Here is an 18,528-nt window from a genome sequence, read left to right as displayed (position 1 = left end):
CCTTCCACTACGAATGTGGCAGCGCCGCCGGCAATCAATAATTGTCGGCGGCTATCTGCCCCGGCGTTCCTGTAATTTTTTTTTTCTGCACTACAATTCCCTCTGTGGCTCCCTCACTGAAAGCGGTAGGTGGCAGGTTTCGACCCCGTCCCTGTCATTTTTTTTCTAAATCGATTTGGCAACCCTCACGGTTGCTGGTTTGTTTATTTTTTCTGTCGTCGACGACTTGCTAGTTGCCGACTGTGAGGACAAAGGGAACCCCCTCTATGCCTCCTCAATAGGGGTGGCAGAGATAGGATTGTCTCCCTGTCCCTGCAGTCGCCAGCAACCTCACGGTTGCAGTTTTTTTTTTTAAAGAATAGGAGAACCAACTTACCTGGTCCGCCAGCGACGATGCTTCTGGCACCCTCCTCTTCTCTCCTTTCAGTGCCTCCCCCCCACTCTTTCTCTGTTTGCCAAAATTGACAAAGAAAGAGAGGGGACCCATGGCTTTTATAAGCCATGGGTGGGAGAAACATCTCCCCCCCTCCCCCCACCCCACCCCCCCCCCCCCCCCCCCCACACACACACACACACACCACCACCACCACCATTACTCCTCTTTAAGAGGTGTTTCCCACTCTCTCTCCCCACTACCCATACATGGGAGAGAGAGAGGGGTAATTCACTGTATTTGGATGAGGCAGGGCCCCCTTCTCTCCCCCCATTACCCATTTAATGGGAGAGAGAAAGAGGGGTTATGTTGTCTCCTCTTCGTAACCAAACCAGGTGGGGGTTATGCCCACCTGGTAGGCGTTACAACTCCCACTACAAAGATATTTACCCGGGTTTGGTCTGTTTGATTCTGATTCTTAAAATTGGTGAACAAGGGCCTGAGGTTGGGTCAGATCATGTCTTGATCCAATAAGTGATTCAAGTAGGGGTGTCAACAGGTGAGGTTTGGTTCATACCCAGGTGAAACCAGACTTGGCCCCGATTTTTGGGTATGGTATCGGATCCAGACCCAAAAATAATCAGACCCACCATAAGAGAAACCATACCCAGATCCGATAAGAATTACATGAACCAGGCATCGGCTATACCCGGTAAAATAATATTTTTTATCATTTTTACATTGAAAATTTGTGGGTCTTAATCGGAACTCGAGTCGGGCCAGGTTTTGGTATAAAATTTCACAAATTAGATCCGGATCCATGTATTAATCAGACTTTCAAGTCCGGACCCAGGTCTTAATCAGGTCTTCTTATTTATCACCATACCCAAACCCTATAGGGTTTGGTATAGATCGGATCTGGGTAAAACTCAACCCGTTGACACCCCTAGATGCAAGTAACGGGTGCAATTGGGACTGTAACTGGATTGGTTCAGGTGGATTTTCACTGGATCAGATTCTAGATCGTTACAGAAGGATCCTTGAGTGAAATGGTGAATGAAAAATGGAAAAGAAAACCCTTGCCTCCCTCTTCACCACAACACATGGATGGTGAAGGAGGTTAATCTCAAGTGTGTATGGCATTTCATAAGGTGGTTGTATAAGAAACCACATGATAGAAGATGAAGAAAAAAGTAAAAATCACTTAGTCGAAAATGGGAAAATATAAAGTATTTGTTATTGGTCCATTAAATTGATCATTCATGCCTTTGAATAGTCAGATTGATTGGTGGCCTCTTTTATGTATACCTGAAAGAGGCCAGGGAACTTCGTCGTCAAAAAAAAAAGTGTATAACTGAAAAACAAGAAACTTTAACCAAGTGGTAGATGGTAGAAATTTTCAACAAAGCAATTTGTATCCAATGTGGTGAAACCAAAATGCAATCACAAGCGAACCAATTTACATCGTCACCACTTTATACTGATAAGTCACAGCACTATTTGGCACATGAAGATAGACCATTTCAATAAGGTGTTTCTTCCCCTGATTTATAGTGTGTGTTTTTTAACTGTTATAAGAACTTCAAACTATAGTAGGGAATAGGGATACATTAGGAGCTTCATGAGCGCTTCTTCTCTCCCCTTAGTCTATTCGTTACAACCAACAAAAATTTCATGGTTTTCCAAAATTAATTGCAAAAAACTTACATCATGCTGCATTATTTCAATTTCAATGTGTGTCAAATTATTTGAGGCTAATTGATCGAGTCAGTTGGGAAAAACAGTTTAAGAAACCAATGATGTTGCATTTGTTCCATTTATTCAATTTTCGAAGATTAATTAATTCGAGTTCATACATCAAGTGATAAAATTCAAGTGCACAAAGCTAGGTGAAATGTGGAAACCTTCCCCAAGATAGAGTTTGGATATGAATTAAAGATCTAATTAAAAATCTAGGCATAAAAAAAAATCTCTATCCACTAAAACAAGATACATAAAGATTTTGATATCTTAACCAAGGAAAGTTAGACCTCTCTAGAAGGGAAACCCCCGAATAGAATAAAGAGAAAAAATGTACATCATCACCCTCATCCACCTCAAATACTAGATTAAAGAATGAATTATTTTTCATCCCTCATTTGTGAAATAGCTCACCTTAGGTCTCCAGATCAAAAAATAAAAGATTAACCTAACATTAAACTAATGACCTATATATTACAATCTCCTTATTTCAACTACATCCTCACAAGGTAGTTGACAATTCCACTCATCACCCATTTTCATCTACACGTCTATCAGCCCACTCATCTGCTCTACTGCTCACTTCTAATGGGTTGGCTCAAGTAACATGATCTAAAAGCATACATATTTAGATTAAGCATTACAACCTTAACATCTATCCCCATACCCATCCAGTACAGCATAACAGAGTTGGATCCAACCTGATTAAACTTAAACCCTGAATGTGGATATTTTTTAGCCCATGCTTTCCTTGCAAAAAGTACTTGGCAGGCATATACCATGGCAATAGTCCTAGTACGGGAGAAAACGCGGGCTCCAAGCCACACAAATGAACACTAAGGGGGCGTTTGTTTCACTCCACAACACAAAAAAGAGGCAAATTTTCATTGATGCTGAAACAAATGCACCCGCAAGCAAGAAATGGTGGAACCTACAATTTCATAGGAAACTATGTACAACAACAACTACGCCTTCATCCCAAAACAATTGGGGTCGGCGATATGAACCAACAAAGAAAATCATTCTGTGTCTTCCACATGAATCCTTCTCCTCCAATCATTTATATCCAATGCCATGTCCTCGATGAGGTTCAAAGCATTCATATCCTTTCCTATCATCTCCATCCAAGTCTTCCTAGGCCTACCCCGACCTCTTTTAACTAATATATTTTCCCATTTCTCCATCTTTCTAACTGGAGCATCATTAGGCCTTCGCCGAATATGTCCAAACCACCGTAAATGATTCTCTCTCATCTTATTTTCAATTGGTGCAATGCCTACCTTCTTACGTATCTCCTCGTTCTGAATCTTATCTTTTATTGTATTTTCATACATCCATCTAAACATACGCATCTCAGCTACACTCATTTTTTGAATATGAAGTCTCTTGGCAGCCCAACATTCCGTACCATATAGTAAAGCGGGCCTAATAGTCGTCCTATAAAACTTTCCCTTCAACCGTAATGGCATTCTACGATCACACAACACTCCAGTTGCACTTTTCCATTTCATCCACCCAACCTTTATCCTATGATTTACATCTCCATCAATTTCTCCATACTTTTGAATGATAGATCCCAAATATTTGAAACAGTCATCCACTGGTATTTCTTGCTCACCAAGCTTCACTACACTCTCATCACTACTTCGTTGCGTACTAAACCGACATTCCATATATTTTGTCTTACTCTTACTCAACTTAAAACCTCTTGCTTCCAATGTCTGTCTCCATAATTCTAACTTAGCATTAACCCCAGATCATAGGAAACTATGTATTCCATATAAAAACAGGACCACAGCATGAAACTACTGCACACTAAATGCCTTTCCTGCAGGCCCGTGTAAGAAACGTGTAAAGGGCTTATCAACATCCTGCTCATAACGCCATAATGTTTCACCAATGTGGATCAGATAGCCTATCTTATTCATCCCTAACAGCTCCTGTGTTTAAAGATTCCCAACAGAAAGAATAAAAGGACATTAAGGAAACGAACATGAGCCAAAAGCCAGTGATCATATCATAAGGACGAACGCAAGACAAAAGCCAGTGAACATACCATACAGACACGGTTAAGTTGGGACACTTACTGTGTGGTTTTCCATTAAGAATAGTACATGAAAAAGACTGATAAGTAAAATTGGAGTAACTAATACGACAGTCAGCGGCAGAGTAGGCGAGCCTTCCCAGTTAACACTCTCTTTTAGCTCCCCCCCCCCCCCCCTACACTTGTTCGATTACATAAAGCATCCAGAATGCCCTTACCTAGCATCACAAAGATAGGCAGAAGGGTGCCCCAACAAATTCATGGGCCACATACTTTTTAACCAAATGCAAAGGATTGCACCTTCGCAGTAAAGCTAGAAGTCACAGATCTTATCGGTACCACTCCTTTTGGATGCTATCTGAAATCATAGCCTAGGTGACAATGAATGCATATAAAACCCACTTTCACCTTGAGGGCAAGCAACCTCCAAACAAGTTCTAAATTCTGATTGATGATTTCTAATTGCAATTTATCACCTTTAAGCAGCCCTAAACCACCGAGGTGGTATCCCATGTGGTAAGCAGGGTCCTGTGCCAAGCTGAAGGCCCAGGTTCAAATCCCTCTGCCACATGGGGCTTAAGAGATATCTGGTAGGGTTCTGCTTAACCCCAGCTTGCCTTTCAAAAAAAAAAGTATGCATCCCTAAATCTCACTGAGAGAGAGAGAGACCTCTCACATGGGGTGTAAGCAACCTCCAAACAACTTCTAAGTTCTCATTGGTGATCTCTAATTACAATTCATCACCTTTGTTTAGCCCTAATCCTCATATTACTCAATTAGATCTGGACCTTACAATGTCCCATCAAATTCTAATTTAGCCTGTCCCTATATTAAAACTCCGATCCCAGTACATTATGAACCCCATCCTTCTCTTGAAGCAAATACTGAGCCTTAGGTCTACATCCTCTAGATGTTAATGTTTATGTTATGCTATCACTCTCATAAACATTAACATCAAATATGATTGAACGAATGGAAGCAAACAAGCTTTAATCATCGTGTAGCATGAAAGCAGAGCAGACAGATCAGATGAACTGAACATAATGTCTGGTAAGTGGTAACCAAAAGAATCAGCTTCCCGACTTTGCCATTTGGCTTTCGAGAATGACAAACTATTTGCTTAATAGTTTTTCTCATCATTTTTCTTATATGAATGCTCAAAGAAATTACCGCATAGATAAATTATCATCCGCTCCAACATTTTATGATTCCTTTTCCCTTGTTAATCGGTCTGAAAAGAAAAAACCCAACTCAATTTCATACAGAGAATTTAACTCAACATGTTCTTGCAGATCCTGTGCAAGCAGTCACCAAATCAGTTCAAGTACAAAAAGAAACGTTTCCAATTTATACGTAACTGACACTAACCTCAGATAAAAGAAAATGGGATGAGAATTTCAAGTGAAATTCTAGACACGCTAACCCCATTTTACCAGATGACCAACCATAACTATAAATATAGTTCTGATAGAAGGAGCAAGCTTGATGACCCACAGAGACTGGATGGCATTAACATTCATAACATTTCTTGAGATTTCCTAACAATGCGGCTTACTTTCCTCTTGAACTCGTCCCTCCTCTCTCTCCATTCTTTCTGCAATGCAAAGACAGTCTGTGTTAAAAAGCACATTATAACATTTCAGTTGAGAAGTACATTAGCATAGGATCACTAGGAAACTCAAACATCAATATCACAGCCATTAGTGATCAAACCCCTAATGCAAGCATGTGGTAGCGGAAGCATTCATGAATGAATAGCAGGGCAGGATGCACGGAAAATCAAAACAGTATGCAAACCCCAAAAATCAAAACAGTATGCAAACCCCAAAATTTGCTGTCTCAGTAAATGAAGACTTTGATTTAAGCATAGCCAAGTTTTCCTGTTGAAGTAGCTTTGTCCATTTGACAATTAAAATTATGTGACCTACAATAAAAGGATACGGTGAAAGTTTTAAAGTTCACAATGTGTTTTAATTCAAACTAAGCATATTGTGATATAAGCCGACCCCTTAGGGATTGGTTCTAACGGATCTGACATGCAATACGAAGAAGGCACAAATGTGAGGTCGCGCGCACAAAAAACAGCACCACAGCAGAGGCAGGGAGCCGGAGGTCGTGTCCGGCTAGGCAGGCAGACACTGGTGCATGTGGGAAGCTGAGCGCTGGAGGTGGCACGTGGCTTGAGGGAGGGGGTCATGGGGCAGGGGACACGGTCAAGTGAGGAAAACGTGGAGGGTGGGGTGAGTCTAAGCAGGGACTCAGCCAAGGACAGCTAGACATGTGTCAGGGCTAGGACACACTCAAGGGGAGAAAACGTATTGGGAAGATGAACAACTCACCGGGAGGGCACATGGATCGAGGCAAAAGCGAGGGCGTGGCTAGAAGGGAGAATTTGGTTCCTGACTAGCCGGCGATAGATGGAGATGGACAGGATTGAGGGAGCAGAATCTTTCCCTCAGGGAGCACTCACACACAAGAACCAGAATGAAACTTAGAGGTTGAACTTAGTATCTCATTGAAAATAATGGAGAAGGTACATGCCTATTTATAAAACAAAAAGAGTTAATCTAGAAGAGTTAGTTTTAATCTACACATCTACAATCCCACCCTGGATGTGACTCTCCAAGGGGCTTCCCACTCTTGAAAGAATCCTGAGTTAGATGGGAGTCTATCCTAGATGGAACTGCAGGGAGACATTCCACTCTAGGAAGAGTCTTGAGATAAGTGGGTCTCTCTCTCTCTCTCTCTCTCTCTCTCTCTCTCTCTCTCTCTCTCTCTCTCTCTCTCTCTCTCTCTCTCTCTCTCGTGCGCAAATCGCAGTTAGGTGGATTGGAGATGGATCTGAGCTTGCAGGTCGTACCTGAGGTGGGGGTCTGTAACAATCCACCCCTCTCAAACACGTCTTGTCCTTGAGGTGGGAACTCTGAATACTTAGTAGCTATCTAGTCTTCCTTTTCCCATGTCACCTTGTCCACGTCATTTCCTGACCATTGGACCAATATTTTTGTAACTAGGTGGTTGTCCTTCCTCCGCCTTCTCTTCCCAAGGACCCTGATCAGTTGGGGTGAGGTATCCCCCAAAGTCGGATAGTGTCGGGCACCCATCAGGCAGCTCTCCTCTGTAGGGCTTAAAGTGTGAAATGTCAAACACCAGATGTACCTGGGCTCCAGTGGGGAGGTCCAAGCGATAAGTCATTGTCCCAATTCTCTCCAGTATAGGAAAAGGCCCGTAGAAGCGAGATGTCAACTTGTGTTATTGTACTCGTCGTACTGTCCTTTGTCGGTGGGGCGGCAACTTCAAGAGCACAAGGTCATCCACCTGGAACTGTCGCGAGAAAACAAGCAAACAGGCTGATCATATGTCAACTTCATTCTCTCCTGCGTGGCAACCATATTCTTACGCAGCAAGCATAAGAGGTGGTCTCTCTTTAGCAAAGCCGACTCAACTATGTTCGCTCAGGTAGCTCCCACAACATAGTTGACTATAGTCGATGAGAATTGTTCGTACACGGCCTGGAACAAGGTGGTCTAAACGGAGTAGTAGGCTTTGTAGTAGGACCACTCAGCCCACGGAAGGAGCTTCACTCATGCCTTGGGTCTGTCACCTACGAAGGCGCGAAGATAGTCCTCCAAGCATTGATTCAATACCTATGTCCTCCCAAACCTGATCCGACAAGGGAGGCAGTCTCATGATTGACCCTCTAGTATACATCACACTGTCCCATAAACTGTCGAACATGTTTTTTCATACCCCTCCACGCAAACTCCCTACTCAAACGTTGGTATGTCCGTTGGACTCCCTCATGTCCTATTGTAGGAGTCGCGTGGTATTGCTCTATAAGAAGAGCAATCAAGTCAGACTCGAAAGGAACTACTATCCGACCACGGTGCATCACCAAGTCCCCTGAATCTCGAGTTTGGAAGTCTCACCTCTTTGGATATGTGCTTGTACTGTAGAGAGAAAGTCGTGCATTGTATACTCCTGTCGGAGGTCGTCCAGGAAGGGAAAGGTGACGACGGTCATATTGAGACATGTTAACTCGTCCTCGTGTCCCCATCGCGAGAGGGCATCAATCACTTGATTGTTGACCCCCTTGTAGTATTCGATCTCAAAGTCGTACCCCAGGAGCTTCGAGACCCACTTCTACTAGGTAGGAGTGCTCATCCGCTGGTCCAGCATATACTTAAGACTCCTATGGTGTATTTGACTATAAAGTGTCGACCAATAAGATATGGTCACCACTTGTCCACGGATAGGGTGACGACCGTGAACTCCATCTCATACGTGGATAAGCCTTGCTTCCCAGTGACGATGACCTTGCTGAAGTAAGTGAGGGGGTATTCCTGCTGCATAAGAACAGCCCCAATACCGAGCCTAGACGCGTCAGTGTCAACCACAAAAGTTTGCGTGAAATCTGGTAAGGCCAAATCAGGCGCTTGAGTCATAGCCTCATTCAGAGACTCAAAGGCCATAGTAGCCTCCTGGCTCCAGTGAAATATGTCCTTCAGAAGGATTATCGGGGGGTGGGCGATCTGAGCATACCCTTGAACGAACTTCCGGTAGTACTCAGTAAGGTCGAGAAATCCCTGCAGTCCTTTGAGTAACTGGGGTACCGACCAACTTTGTATAGCCTTGACCTTCTCAAGAACCATCTCAACATCTTGACCCGAAATATCTCCTAAGTAATGGACACGGGTCTGACGAAAGCTGCACTTGGTGCGCTTAGCATAAAGCCCTCACCTGAAACATGTCCCAAGTAATGGACATGGGTCTAACCAAAGCTGCACTTGATCTGCTTAGCATATAGCTGACGCTCGGCGAGGGCCTCCAAGGTAATCCATGGTGGCACATATGGTCTTCTCAAGAAGGGTTGTAGATCAAGATATCGTCAAGAAGACTAGTATGAATCGTCGCAGATAGGGTCGAAATACATCATTTATCAGGCCCTGGAAAGTTGGTGCGTTGGTGAGACTGAAAGGCATCACCAGGAACTCGTAGTGACCATCGTAAGTCTGAAACGTGGTCTTAGGCACATCGTTGGGGGCCATGCAGATCTGGTGGTAGCCTGAACATAGGTCCAGCTTCGAGATGTAATGTGTCACGTGCAACTCGTCCAACAACTCATCGATTACCGGAATCAGGTACTTGTCAGTAATCGTGATCTGATTAAGGGCACGATAATCTATACAGAACCGCTAAGATCTGTCTTTCTTCTTCACCAACAGAACCATTGAAGAATACAAACTTTTGCTAGCTCTGATGATGTCATCTGAGAGCATCTCTCTCACCATACGCTCAATCTCCAGTTTCTAAGCATGCGCATATCTGTAGGGTCGTACATTCGCGAGCTTAGCTTGCGGCTTGATGGGAATAGCATGGTCATGGGACCGACAAGGTGGTAGGCCCTTATATTCATCAAACATTGTGCTCAGCTCCAGCAGCAAGTCCTTCAGGTCAGTCGGTGTCTTTGTAGGGGTCGTGACTCGTGGGTACCCCATCTGCCGCCACCAACAAGAATATCTGAGAGACTCTCTCCTGAACAACCTTGAAAAGATGTTTAGACTCGGTTAGAGAGGAAGGTATTCTGGGAGGAGCTTGTATTGAAACCTAGTGGCCTCCGTAGTCAAACTCCATAATCATGTCCTTGAAGTTCCACATGACAGAACCCAAGTATTGGAGCCACTGCATCCTTAGTACCATATTTGTACCCTTAATCGGCAGTACGAACATGTCTGTGGTCAAGACAGTCCCTTAGAAATCCAGTTGAACTCTAGGGCAAAGGACGGTGCATGGGAGTCGGCTCCCGTTCCCAACCATACCTCAAAAGGCTGCTAAGGGGTGGTTGAACACTTGGCTCTTTTAGTCGTTTGCGCACACACGAAGTTGTGCGTCGAACCGGTATCAATCAATATTGAAATCATCAACTGACTGATTCTACCTGGTACCCTCATCGTCTGGGGCACCTCCACACCGACTAATGTGTAGTATGATATTTTTGAAGCGTCTTCTACCGAATCCGTCAATTTGGTGTCATTGATCTCCTCCTCGGCCTCGCTATCCACTTAACCTGAACCTTGGGGTGCACGTCCGACGCCCATGCAGACTATGAAGGGCGATCAAGGGCCCTCTCCGAAGACCTGGGAGTTGTGGTCTCCTGTGCAGGGCGAGACACGGTTCGGCTAGAAGTCGTGCTCCCTTGTGATGTGTTCCTCTGACTAGATGTCCCACCTGGTCGGGGCCAGCACAAGTTTATCAATGATAGTTTCTCCATGGCCACTCATGGTAATTCGAAAGCTTGCATCATGGAGTAAGGCCTCACGGTTTGAACCTCGATCCGTAGGTCCAGTCTAAGGCCCGTGATAAAGGTTCCAATCCACGACTCTTGGGACCATCCGTTGACGAGGTTACTCAACTTCTCAAACTCTGCCTGGTAGTGGATGTTGTTGGCGAATCTTGGACAGCAAGACATGGTCATTGGCATAGGCAGAGGGGCCAAATTGAATCACTAGGGCTTGGGAAAATCCCTCCCAAGTAGGTATCCCCAACTGGGACACCAACCAGTGATACCATCGAATGACATCTTCCTCTAGGTAAATCGAGGCGAAGGCCACCTGGTCCTGGTCGGGCATCCTGGCAATCCGGAAGTATTGCTCAACCAGAAATAGCCAACTCGTGGGGTCGTCTTTGGAAAACTTAGGAAACTCCACCCTATGTTTACGAGCCCGATAGGGTCCATTTGAGGAACCCGAGGACTAGCCGCCCGAGTTGGATTCTCTGTGATGTTTGTGTCGTTCGCCCAACTGATCCTGGATATCTGCTACAATCGTGAGGAACTGCTCGTAATGCTCGTCGACTTTCCCGTTGAGCGCTATCATACTCTCTCTAAGAGCGTTCACGTTCCGATTCAAGTCGGCAATTTGGCCGTCCACCTTGACAAGCATCAAATAAGATACGGAGTTCCCCAACAAACTCTTGGAGTCTCCTCATGTTGCAGGTTTCCAGATTGCGAAATCAAGAAGAGTGTGAGCCCTTAGTGAGTTGGATTTGGATACAAACTAGAATCACGGAACGGTACCAGTTGCGCCGAGTTCACACACGGCCGAGTAGACGTGTGGCTCACACACACAAGATAAATGCATTTACGACGCAATGGTCGATCACTTGGGTCGGTCAGACCCTCCTAGAAGTTTCTACGTTGAACCAAAATACGTATCCAACTTAGTACGAGCTAGAAAAAATTCAGCCGCATGACTACAAAGCCAGAGGGACCGTTGCCCGGCTTTATGGAAACCCAAAGGTGTTTCCTGGTACGAGAAACTTAACTGAATCTTCTGAATTCAGGCTAGATCAGCGTAGGGCAGACCCAACACTCCACATGATAAAAATCTGATGCAATATATTTGAAAATATAACTCAAAATTTAACATGTGCGTCGAATCATACCTGAATGGAAGCGGGAAGGGCGTGGGCCCTTGCTGTGTCGATCGAGATGATCTAGTCGACGTGGCTCACAGAATGAACGACTCTAATACCAATTGATAGAACCTGACTCCTCAGGGATCAGTTCTATCAGATCTAACACGCAAAAAGAAGCATGCTTAAATGTAGAGGTGGGGACCCGAAGGTCGTGTTTGGCTAGGCAGGCGAACACGCTCGTGTGTGCAGGAAGCCGAGCATTGGAGGTGGCACGCGACTTGAGAGAGAGTGTCATGTCCCAAGGCAGGGGACACGGTCACGTGAGGAAAACGTGGAGGGAGGAGCGAGTCCGAGCAGGGGCTCGACCAAGGATGGTTGGGCATGTCTCAGGGTTGGGACACATCGATGAGGAGAAAACGTAGGGGGAAGATGAATAACTCACCGGGTGAGTGTGTGAATCAAGGTGAAAGCGAGGGCATGGCTGGAAGGGAGAAATTTGTTCCCGACTAGCCGAGGATGGATGGAGATGGACAGAGATTGAGAGAACGGAATCTTTTCCAAAAGAAGCACTCACACACAAGAACCAGAATAAAACTTAGAGGTTCAACTCGATAAATCTCGTTGAAAATAATAGAAGGTACATGCCTATTTATAGAACAAAAAGGGCTAATCTAGAAGAGTTAACAAAAAGTCTACGCATCTACAATCCCACCCTAGATAGGACTCTCAGGGAGGGTGTCCCACTCTTGAAAGAATCCTAGGCTAGCTAGGAATCTACCTTGGATGGGACTCCAGGCGGCCCACTCTCGAGAGAGTCCTGAGATAAATGGGTCTCTCTCTCTCTCCTACACAAATCCCAGCTGGGCAGGACTCCAGCTAGGTGGATCGGGGATGGATTTGGGCTTGCGGGTCGGACCTAAGGTGGGGGACCGTAACATCAGAACTCTGCAGCAAGTCAATAAAAAGGATAAAGCTAGACAGCTTTTCAGATGGAGAAAAGGCAGCTTAATCAGGAATCTAGAAGAGCAGATAGACTCCACCAACACCCTTACTCACATAAGATGCCAAGAGTTGAACCAGATCTGGTAAATAGCATAAAGAAGTCTACTTCCAAGGAAAATGCATACATAGAATGTACTATCCAGTAAATCTGGATCTCATATGTTGAAGCGTTGCTTCTTTCAGCTATGAATGTCTTAAGAAAAAACTTTCAGGCAATGGAAGGGGAACCATCCATTTAGGGTACTAAGCACAGTCACAAATCTCGTTCTCGAAAAAATATAGGCAAGGGAAAATCTCATGATATTTTGATAAAACATGCTTTTCTCAGGAGAATCTTGGGAAAATATTGGTTTAAATAAATATATAAATTATATATAAATAAAACAAAATATCAATAATAAAAAAATTAGGCAAAAAGTGTTTTTATCACATTAATATCAGGCTAAAAATGTGATATTTTGAAAATATCACATTTTTCTTGGTATAATATTCGCCCTTTGAACATATCACACATTCATCATGCTATTTTCAAAAAGTTGGTGATATTTGTGACTATGTTACTAAGGTTAATGATGACTAACAATATTTGTGGGATAACAACAGATAAAGGCTAAAACATGCTTGGAATACCAAAAAGTGGGTGGGCAAACATTGCTACAGCAGGGAACCTAGAGACTGTTGTAACATCAGTATTGTAAAGCATGACGGCAACTGGACAATGGCAAAGAATGAAAAATAATGGCATTATTTATTTATTGCTTTTGTTGCTTGAAGATAAAAACAGCATTTACTTGCAATGGAAGTATTCAGGTGGGAGATTTCCAGGATCTTTTCTGAAGTACAGGGCATATGATGATGAAATATCCTACTGAATCCACTTGCTTTAAGCCTTTAAATAACTAAACCTAAGTGTCAAAAGTACTAATAATCACTTTAAGATAGTTGACAGAACATGAAAGAAATAAGAGAGGCCCATTGTCAAGAAGAAAAAGGGATGGATGAGTGTAAAGTAACAAGATGGAAATTCAATATTGAGGGTCGTAATGTCCTTTAGGCAGAGCCCACAATCATAAAAAAAGTCACACAGGATACAGAAACAGATGAGAATTCACCTAACAGTCAACAAGGGAGCTGGTGTATGAAGCATTTTATAAGAATAGAGAGTAAAAGGTGTTTTTTTGCGAAGGGACTAAGAAATGCTGAGGCATCTCAATCATAAAGTGGAAACAAATAATGCATTATGGTTGGAATAAGAAGAGAATGAGCAGGCACTCCTACTCTTCTTGTCTCAAGCACTGTATGGAAGAAGAATAGACCAAATGACACAAAAGATCATAACTGCGGAGTGTATAGTTCCTTACTTTCCTTTTCCAAGTAATGTATCATTACAGTTATTTTGTACACAACGAACAATATAGATGATGGAAAAGGAATTAGTTGTAGCTGTTTTTTAAGAACTGTTATTCTTAGAGTGAATGCTTCAACGATACTCTAGAACAAAAATGGTTAATAGCTTGAAGTGGAATAGGTCTAAAACGGTAACAGAAAAAAAATGGTGTTGTAAGCTGTTTTTAGAACTGATGTTCTTATAGGGGTGCAATTCAATAATACACTGGAAAAAAAGTTAGTAGCATCATGTAATAGAATAGGTCCAAGAACCGTAACAGAATGGTTGGTGCCTTTTACAAGTCTATGCAGGTGTGTGGGCCCTGTGCGCGTGATGATGCTCAGGAGATAACGAAACTATTCTTTCAGTTTCAATTAACAAGTTCTGCAATTAAAGTGACATAAGAAGCAGTGCCAACATCTTTCACAGAGCTTCATCTAGAATCATACAATGCCTATGTATATCCTGGATCATTATATTCTCTCAAACTTCAAAATAATAACGCTATGTGCAAACCACATTTTTGTACTCAGATATATAACTCAAATCATCATTTATGTCAACCAACCACCAGGGGAGGAAAATGGATGGTAATCCAGGAAAAGAACAATTATTGCTGAGAGTAAAAGCATCAACAGAATCCAAACGAGAAATCATGGAGAGAGAACTTGTACTTACTGCAGCTTCAATGTTTGCAGGAGATTCATCATTAGGACTTGAAAGCATGGAAATTATGCTTAGAACTATGCTTTCCACCTGCACATTCAACTTATTCTCATCAATGAATAACGTAATTAATTGGCTCAAGAAATATGAGCATGCAACAATAAATGTCAAGAACAATAATACATGAAATGTGATGCCAGTTACAACTCGACCAAAAAAATGGTAAAATGAAAAGAAAAGCCATGAAAATAGACCAAAAAGAATCTGGTCAGTACCAATGAATCCTAAATTAACTCCTTGAAAGGTATAATAGGCCAGCATAGCTCAATCAATTAATCATAAAAAGAAAGAAATGAAGACAGCAAAACCAAATAAGCCTTAAAATTAGCATGTTGTGTATCATAAAACAAATGACTGCCAGTTATATCAATCCAATCACCTGAAGACAAATAATGGAAACCATTTTCTTTAGCTTTCAATGGTGATGAATTATAATGTGCTTGAAAATGCATTAAATTTCACTCTTCTCCCAAAAGCATTTACGCTTTAGTACGGGGAGTCATCTCTAATTTCATAATGCATTCGTTTCGGACCTTCTGGTTACCAGAACCAATGACCATAGTTGCATGGAAGAGTTCCTTGATCATTCAAGATCCCATACATATACGTGCACCAGTAATGGTTGCAAAATCTATGCCCTATAAATGAAACTAAAGGTGCACCAAGCATAAGCACAAGCTTCACTACATTAATGAAGATGAATCACAACATTATATCCCAACTCCCAAGGTACCCTACATAGATTAGATGTGCTACGTCATCAAAGGCTTAAAAATAAAGTTCCCTAACAAATGATGAACCAAATCCTACATGAACCAACTATTGTACTTGACATTTCAAATTCTCTTTTGCTCATAATAACAGTGCATCCACTTTCAAAATTGCAAAACCATGAGTTCTTATTTTCATCATTCAAGTCAAATTCCTGAACCCATATTGTAATCAACCACCAAATTCACGTTCTTTTTCGCTGGTTCAAAAACATAATCTTACTTTCAGAATTTTCACTGACACCCATCTGCCCAAAGGAATTCTGCACATGAAGTTATTTGGGCACTTTCAGACACACTAGGACATAAATGCTCAATCCTAGCATCACAAATCAGCAGTTCTGTACACCTGGGAGTTGACATCCATGTGTGCCTGCCTGTCTATCATCCTGCTCTGCTTCACTTTATCTTATAATGCAACAAGATAGGCAGGTTGATCCACACATCTACCTAAGTACACCATGTCTTGCAGTACACCTATTATTGTCAAACCCTTCAATTTTACTGATTACAAGATTCATATTTGTGTCCAATGATTACTTTCATTTGAAGAGACTTGTATTCTTTCCAACCAATCAGTAGTAGTTTGAAAATGAGATACTGATGAAATCCAGCACATCCAACAGAACCCATTACTTCCCCAACATAGGATCAAAAAGTCACTGCAATAAGCCAATAGACTGTTCAACTCCTTTGGTAGAAACAAAGAGTATACATAAGGCTATTTATGTGCTTTCAGGAATGCATAAAGAGAGAGAGAGAGGACTCGTCCTGATTTTGTCCCAATTTTAACAAAAAGAAAGAATCTGGATTCACCCTTCTAATTATGTCCCAATTTTAACAAAAAGAAAGAATCAGCCTTCTTTCTCTCTTTGGACTTCTCATATGTTATTTTATCTATTTATGTGTTTGTTTCCTTTTATTACAGATTAAAAATCCTAAAACCCAACAAAAGTTAGAGAGGATTCATCCTTCTAATTTTGTTCCAAATTTTAAAGACAAAAATCTCTCTCTCTCTCTCTCTCTCTCTCTCTCTCTCTCTCTCTCTCTCTCTCTCTCTCTCTCTCTCTCTCTCTCTCTCTCTCTCTCTCGTTATATTGTCTATTTATGTCTTTATTCCCTTTTTAATTTTAGATTAGACTAGAAAGCCTCAGGCCAATGAAAAAAGTTAACCTCATAGTTCAAATTGATTTCATTTCCTTTTCTACCATCAAAGACTCTTCAAACTAGGGAAAGTTAACTTATAGATCAAGTTTGACTTGCTTAGCAAGTTTAAGAAACCTAATCAACTCAAGCAGCAGACACCAAATTGGGAAATCCAAGTGGACCCCTCAAGACATACCAACACCAAATCATAACTGCCTGAACAATTGTTATGCTAAATCATGCATGAATATAACAACAATTGCTCTTCAAGTTAAATAACAAAATAATAGAACCAATTTTCATAATTCACCACTAAATGTAGCATACAATAGAAACCAATGAAAAGGATCGAGTTACTTCAGAAACCAAGTTGCAAGCTTATGTTAATCAGAATATTAGTGAAAATATCTTGCCGCATACCATTTGGTGTTATAATCTCATAGTACCTCTTCTTAGAACCAGACAACGACCACAATGACCAAAGACATGCAACCACTTCTAATCAAAGCAACAAAACAGCATTTTACTATCTATACCGTGTGTACAGGCGACCAGCGCTCGCTTGCAAGCTCATAACCATTTGGATCATCGCCAGGAGCATGAAGAATCGATATGCAAACCCGTCCATCAGGATAAACTGACCGTTCAAAAGCAAATAACAATTGTAGATGGTATTAGATGGTACGAACAAATTCACCAAGAGCAAAGAAAGAAACACACTAGTGAATCAGAGCAGAGTAAGAACCATTTGGATGCCACATTTCGGATGTAAACCTGACTGATGGAGGACTGTTAGGATAATTGAGTGGGAAGCTCATGATTGCATTGAAATAGCCTCCATCGCTGGAACCAAAACCCCCCATCAAGACAGATTGATGAGCATGAACAAATAAACAACCACCCAAGAAAAATCAACCAAGAAACAACTCTTCCCTGTCGAGAGAGTGGATGAAGAACTTTCAAACTCATTGAGGGAAGCAAACAATTCAACTAAACAAACACTCCAACAATCAAAATTCCACACACCAACGGCGATATTCGAACCAACCCACATAACAGGAAAGCTAACAAAATCACCCAAGAGATTGTTGAACAAAGGAACAAACATAGACAGAATCAATCACAAACAGAGATTCAAGAACCAATTTCGAGAGGGATCAATAGTCACAGATCACCCATCAAAAACCCTAGGAATACCCCAAAAAACGAAAGGGGCGACGATCGGAGAAGCCGATGATCGTCGAAAGACGGCGTTTTGAGGGGAGGGGGACTCACTAGAGCGTGTCGGGAGGGCCGATGATGGTGACGCTCCACTCGAAGATGTTGGAGTCGTCGACCAAGCCGGCGGAGAAGCCATCGACGGGGTTTCTGCAGAGATCTGAAAGACAAGGCAAAAAAAGGATCTTTTTACCAACCATCGATCCAGAGAGAACCTCAGAACCAGGAAAAAAATATTAGCAGTGAGATCCGTTACCTTTGAGTTGCTTCTGGAGGAGAAGGCTCGCCTGAGTAGGCGGATTAGCCATGAGAGAGAGAGCAAACAGAGAGTTAAAGGGGAGGCCTGGTGACTCTGGAGAGAGAGAGGGGAGGCCTGGGGACTCTGGAGAGAGAGAGAGGGCAAAGGGGCAATCTTCGTTTTATACTTTCTCTCTCCAAACTCACTCTCTCTCTCTCGGCCTCTTTGCTTCTCTGTTTCTTTGATTCTCTCTCGTGTAGGGGTGGGCAACGGGGCGGGCGGCGCGATGGGAAAGCCGACCTTGCCCATCATGGATCGGGTTTGGGTTGTTTCTAGTTCTTGGTCCATTAATTAGCGGACCTATATATATATACACGGGCCGAGCTAGGGTTGGCCAACGGGTTATCAGTTTGGCTCGACCCTGACCTATTTAATTAATTTTTAATAATATAAAATTTTAAAAAAAAT

At 42.5% G+C, this 18,528-nt stretch overlaps 1 protein-coding gene across 3 annotated transcripts; it reads right to left on the bottom strand.

The window, feature by feature from the left end:
• Positions 1 to 5,247: 5,247 nt before the first annotated feature.
• On the bottom strand, positions 5,248 to 18,297 carry LOC149821250 (ubiquitin-conjugating enzyme E2 7). Of its 3 annotated transcripts, none has more exons than XR_016426402.1 (7): positions 18,079 to 18,297; positions 17,880 to 17,982; positions 17,350 to 17,447; positions 17,141 to 17,241; positions 14,641 to 14,718; positions 5,526 to 5,751; positions 5,248 to 5,388 (listed from the first exon to the last, which is right to left on the bottom strand). XR_016426402.1 is itself a non-coding variant. In XM_089982086.1 (6 exons), the coding sequence occupies exons 1-6, from the start codon at positions 18,128 to 18,130 to the stop codon at positions 5,674 to 5,676; spliced, it is 510 nt and encodes a 169-aa protein (XP_089838212.1). In that variant the 5' UTR covers positions 18,131 to 18,297; the 3' UTR covers positions 5,390 to 5,673. The 3 variants fall into 3 exon arrangements, 1 of the variants encoding a protein (XP_089838212.1); XR_016426401.1 differs by lacking the exon at positions 5,248 to 5,388 and adding an exon at positions 5,390 to 5,452; XM_089982086.1 differs by lacking the exon at positions 5,248 to 5,388 and having other exon boundaries at positions 5,390 to 5,751.
• Between the last annotated feature and the right edge of the window lie 231 nt (positions 18,298 to 18,528).

This window comes from Nuphar pumila, chromosome 12 (genome assembly GCF_984573655.1).
Source record: "Nuphar pumila chromosome 12, dmNupPumi1.hap1.1, whole genome shotgun sequence".
In the NCBI taxonomy this organism is placed as follows: Eukaryota; Viridiplantae; Streptophyta; class Magnoliopsida; order Nymphaeales; family Nymphaeaceae; genus Nuphar; species Nuphar pumila.
The sequence above is the reverse complement of the archived record's forward strand: the minus strand, read 5'-3'. Positions and strand labels throughout refer to the sequence as shown.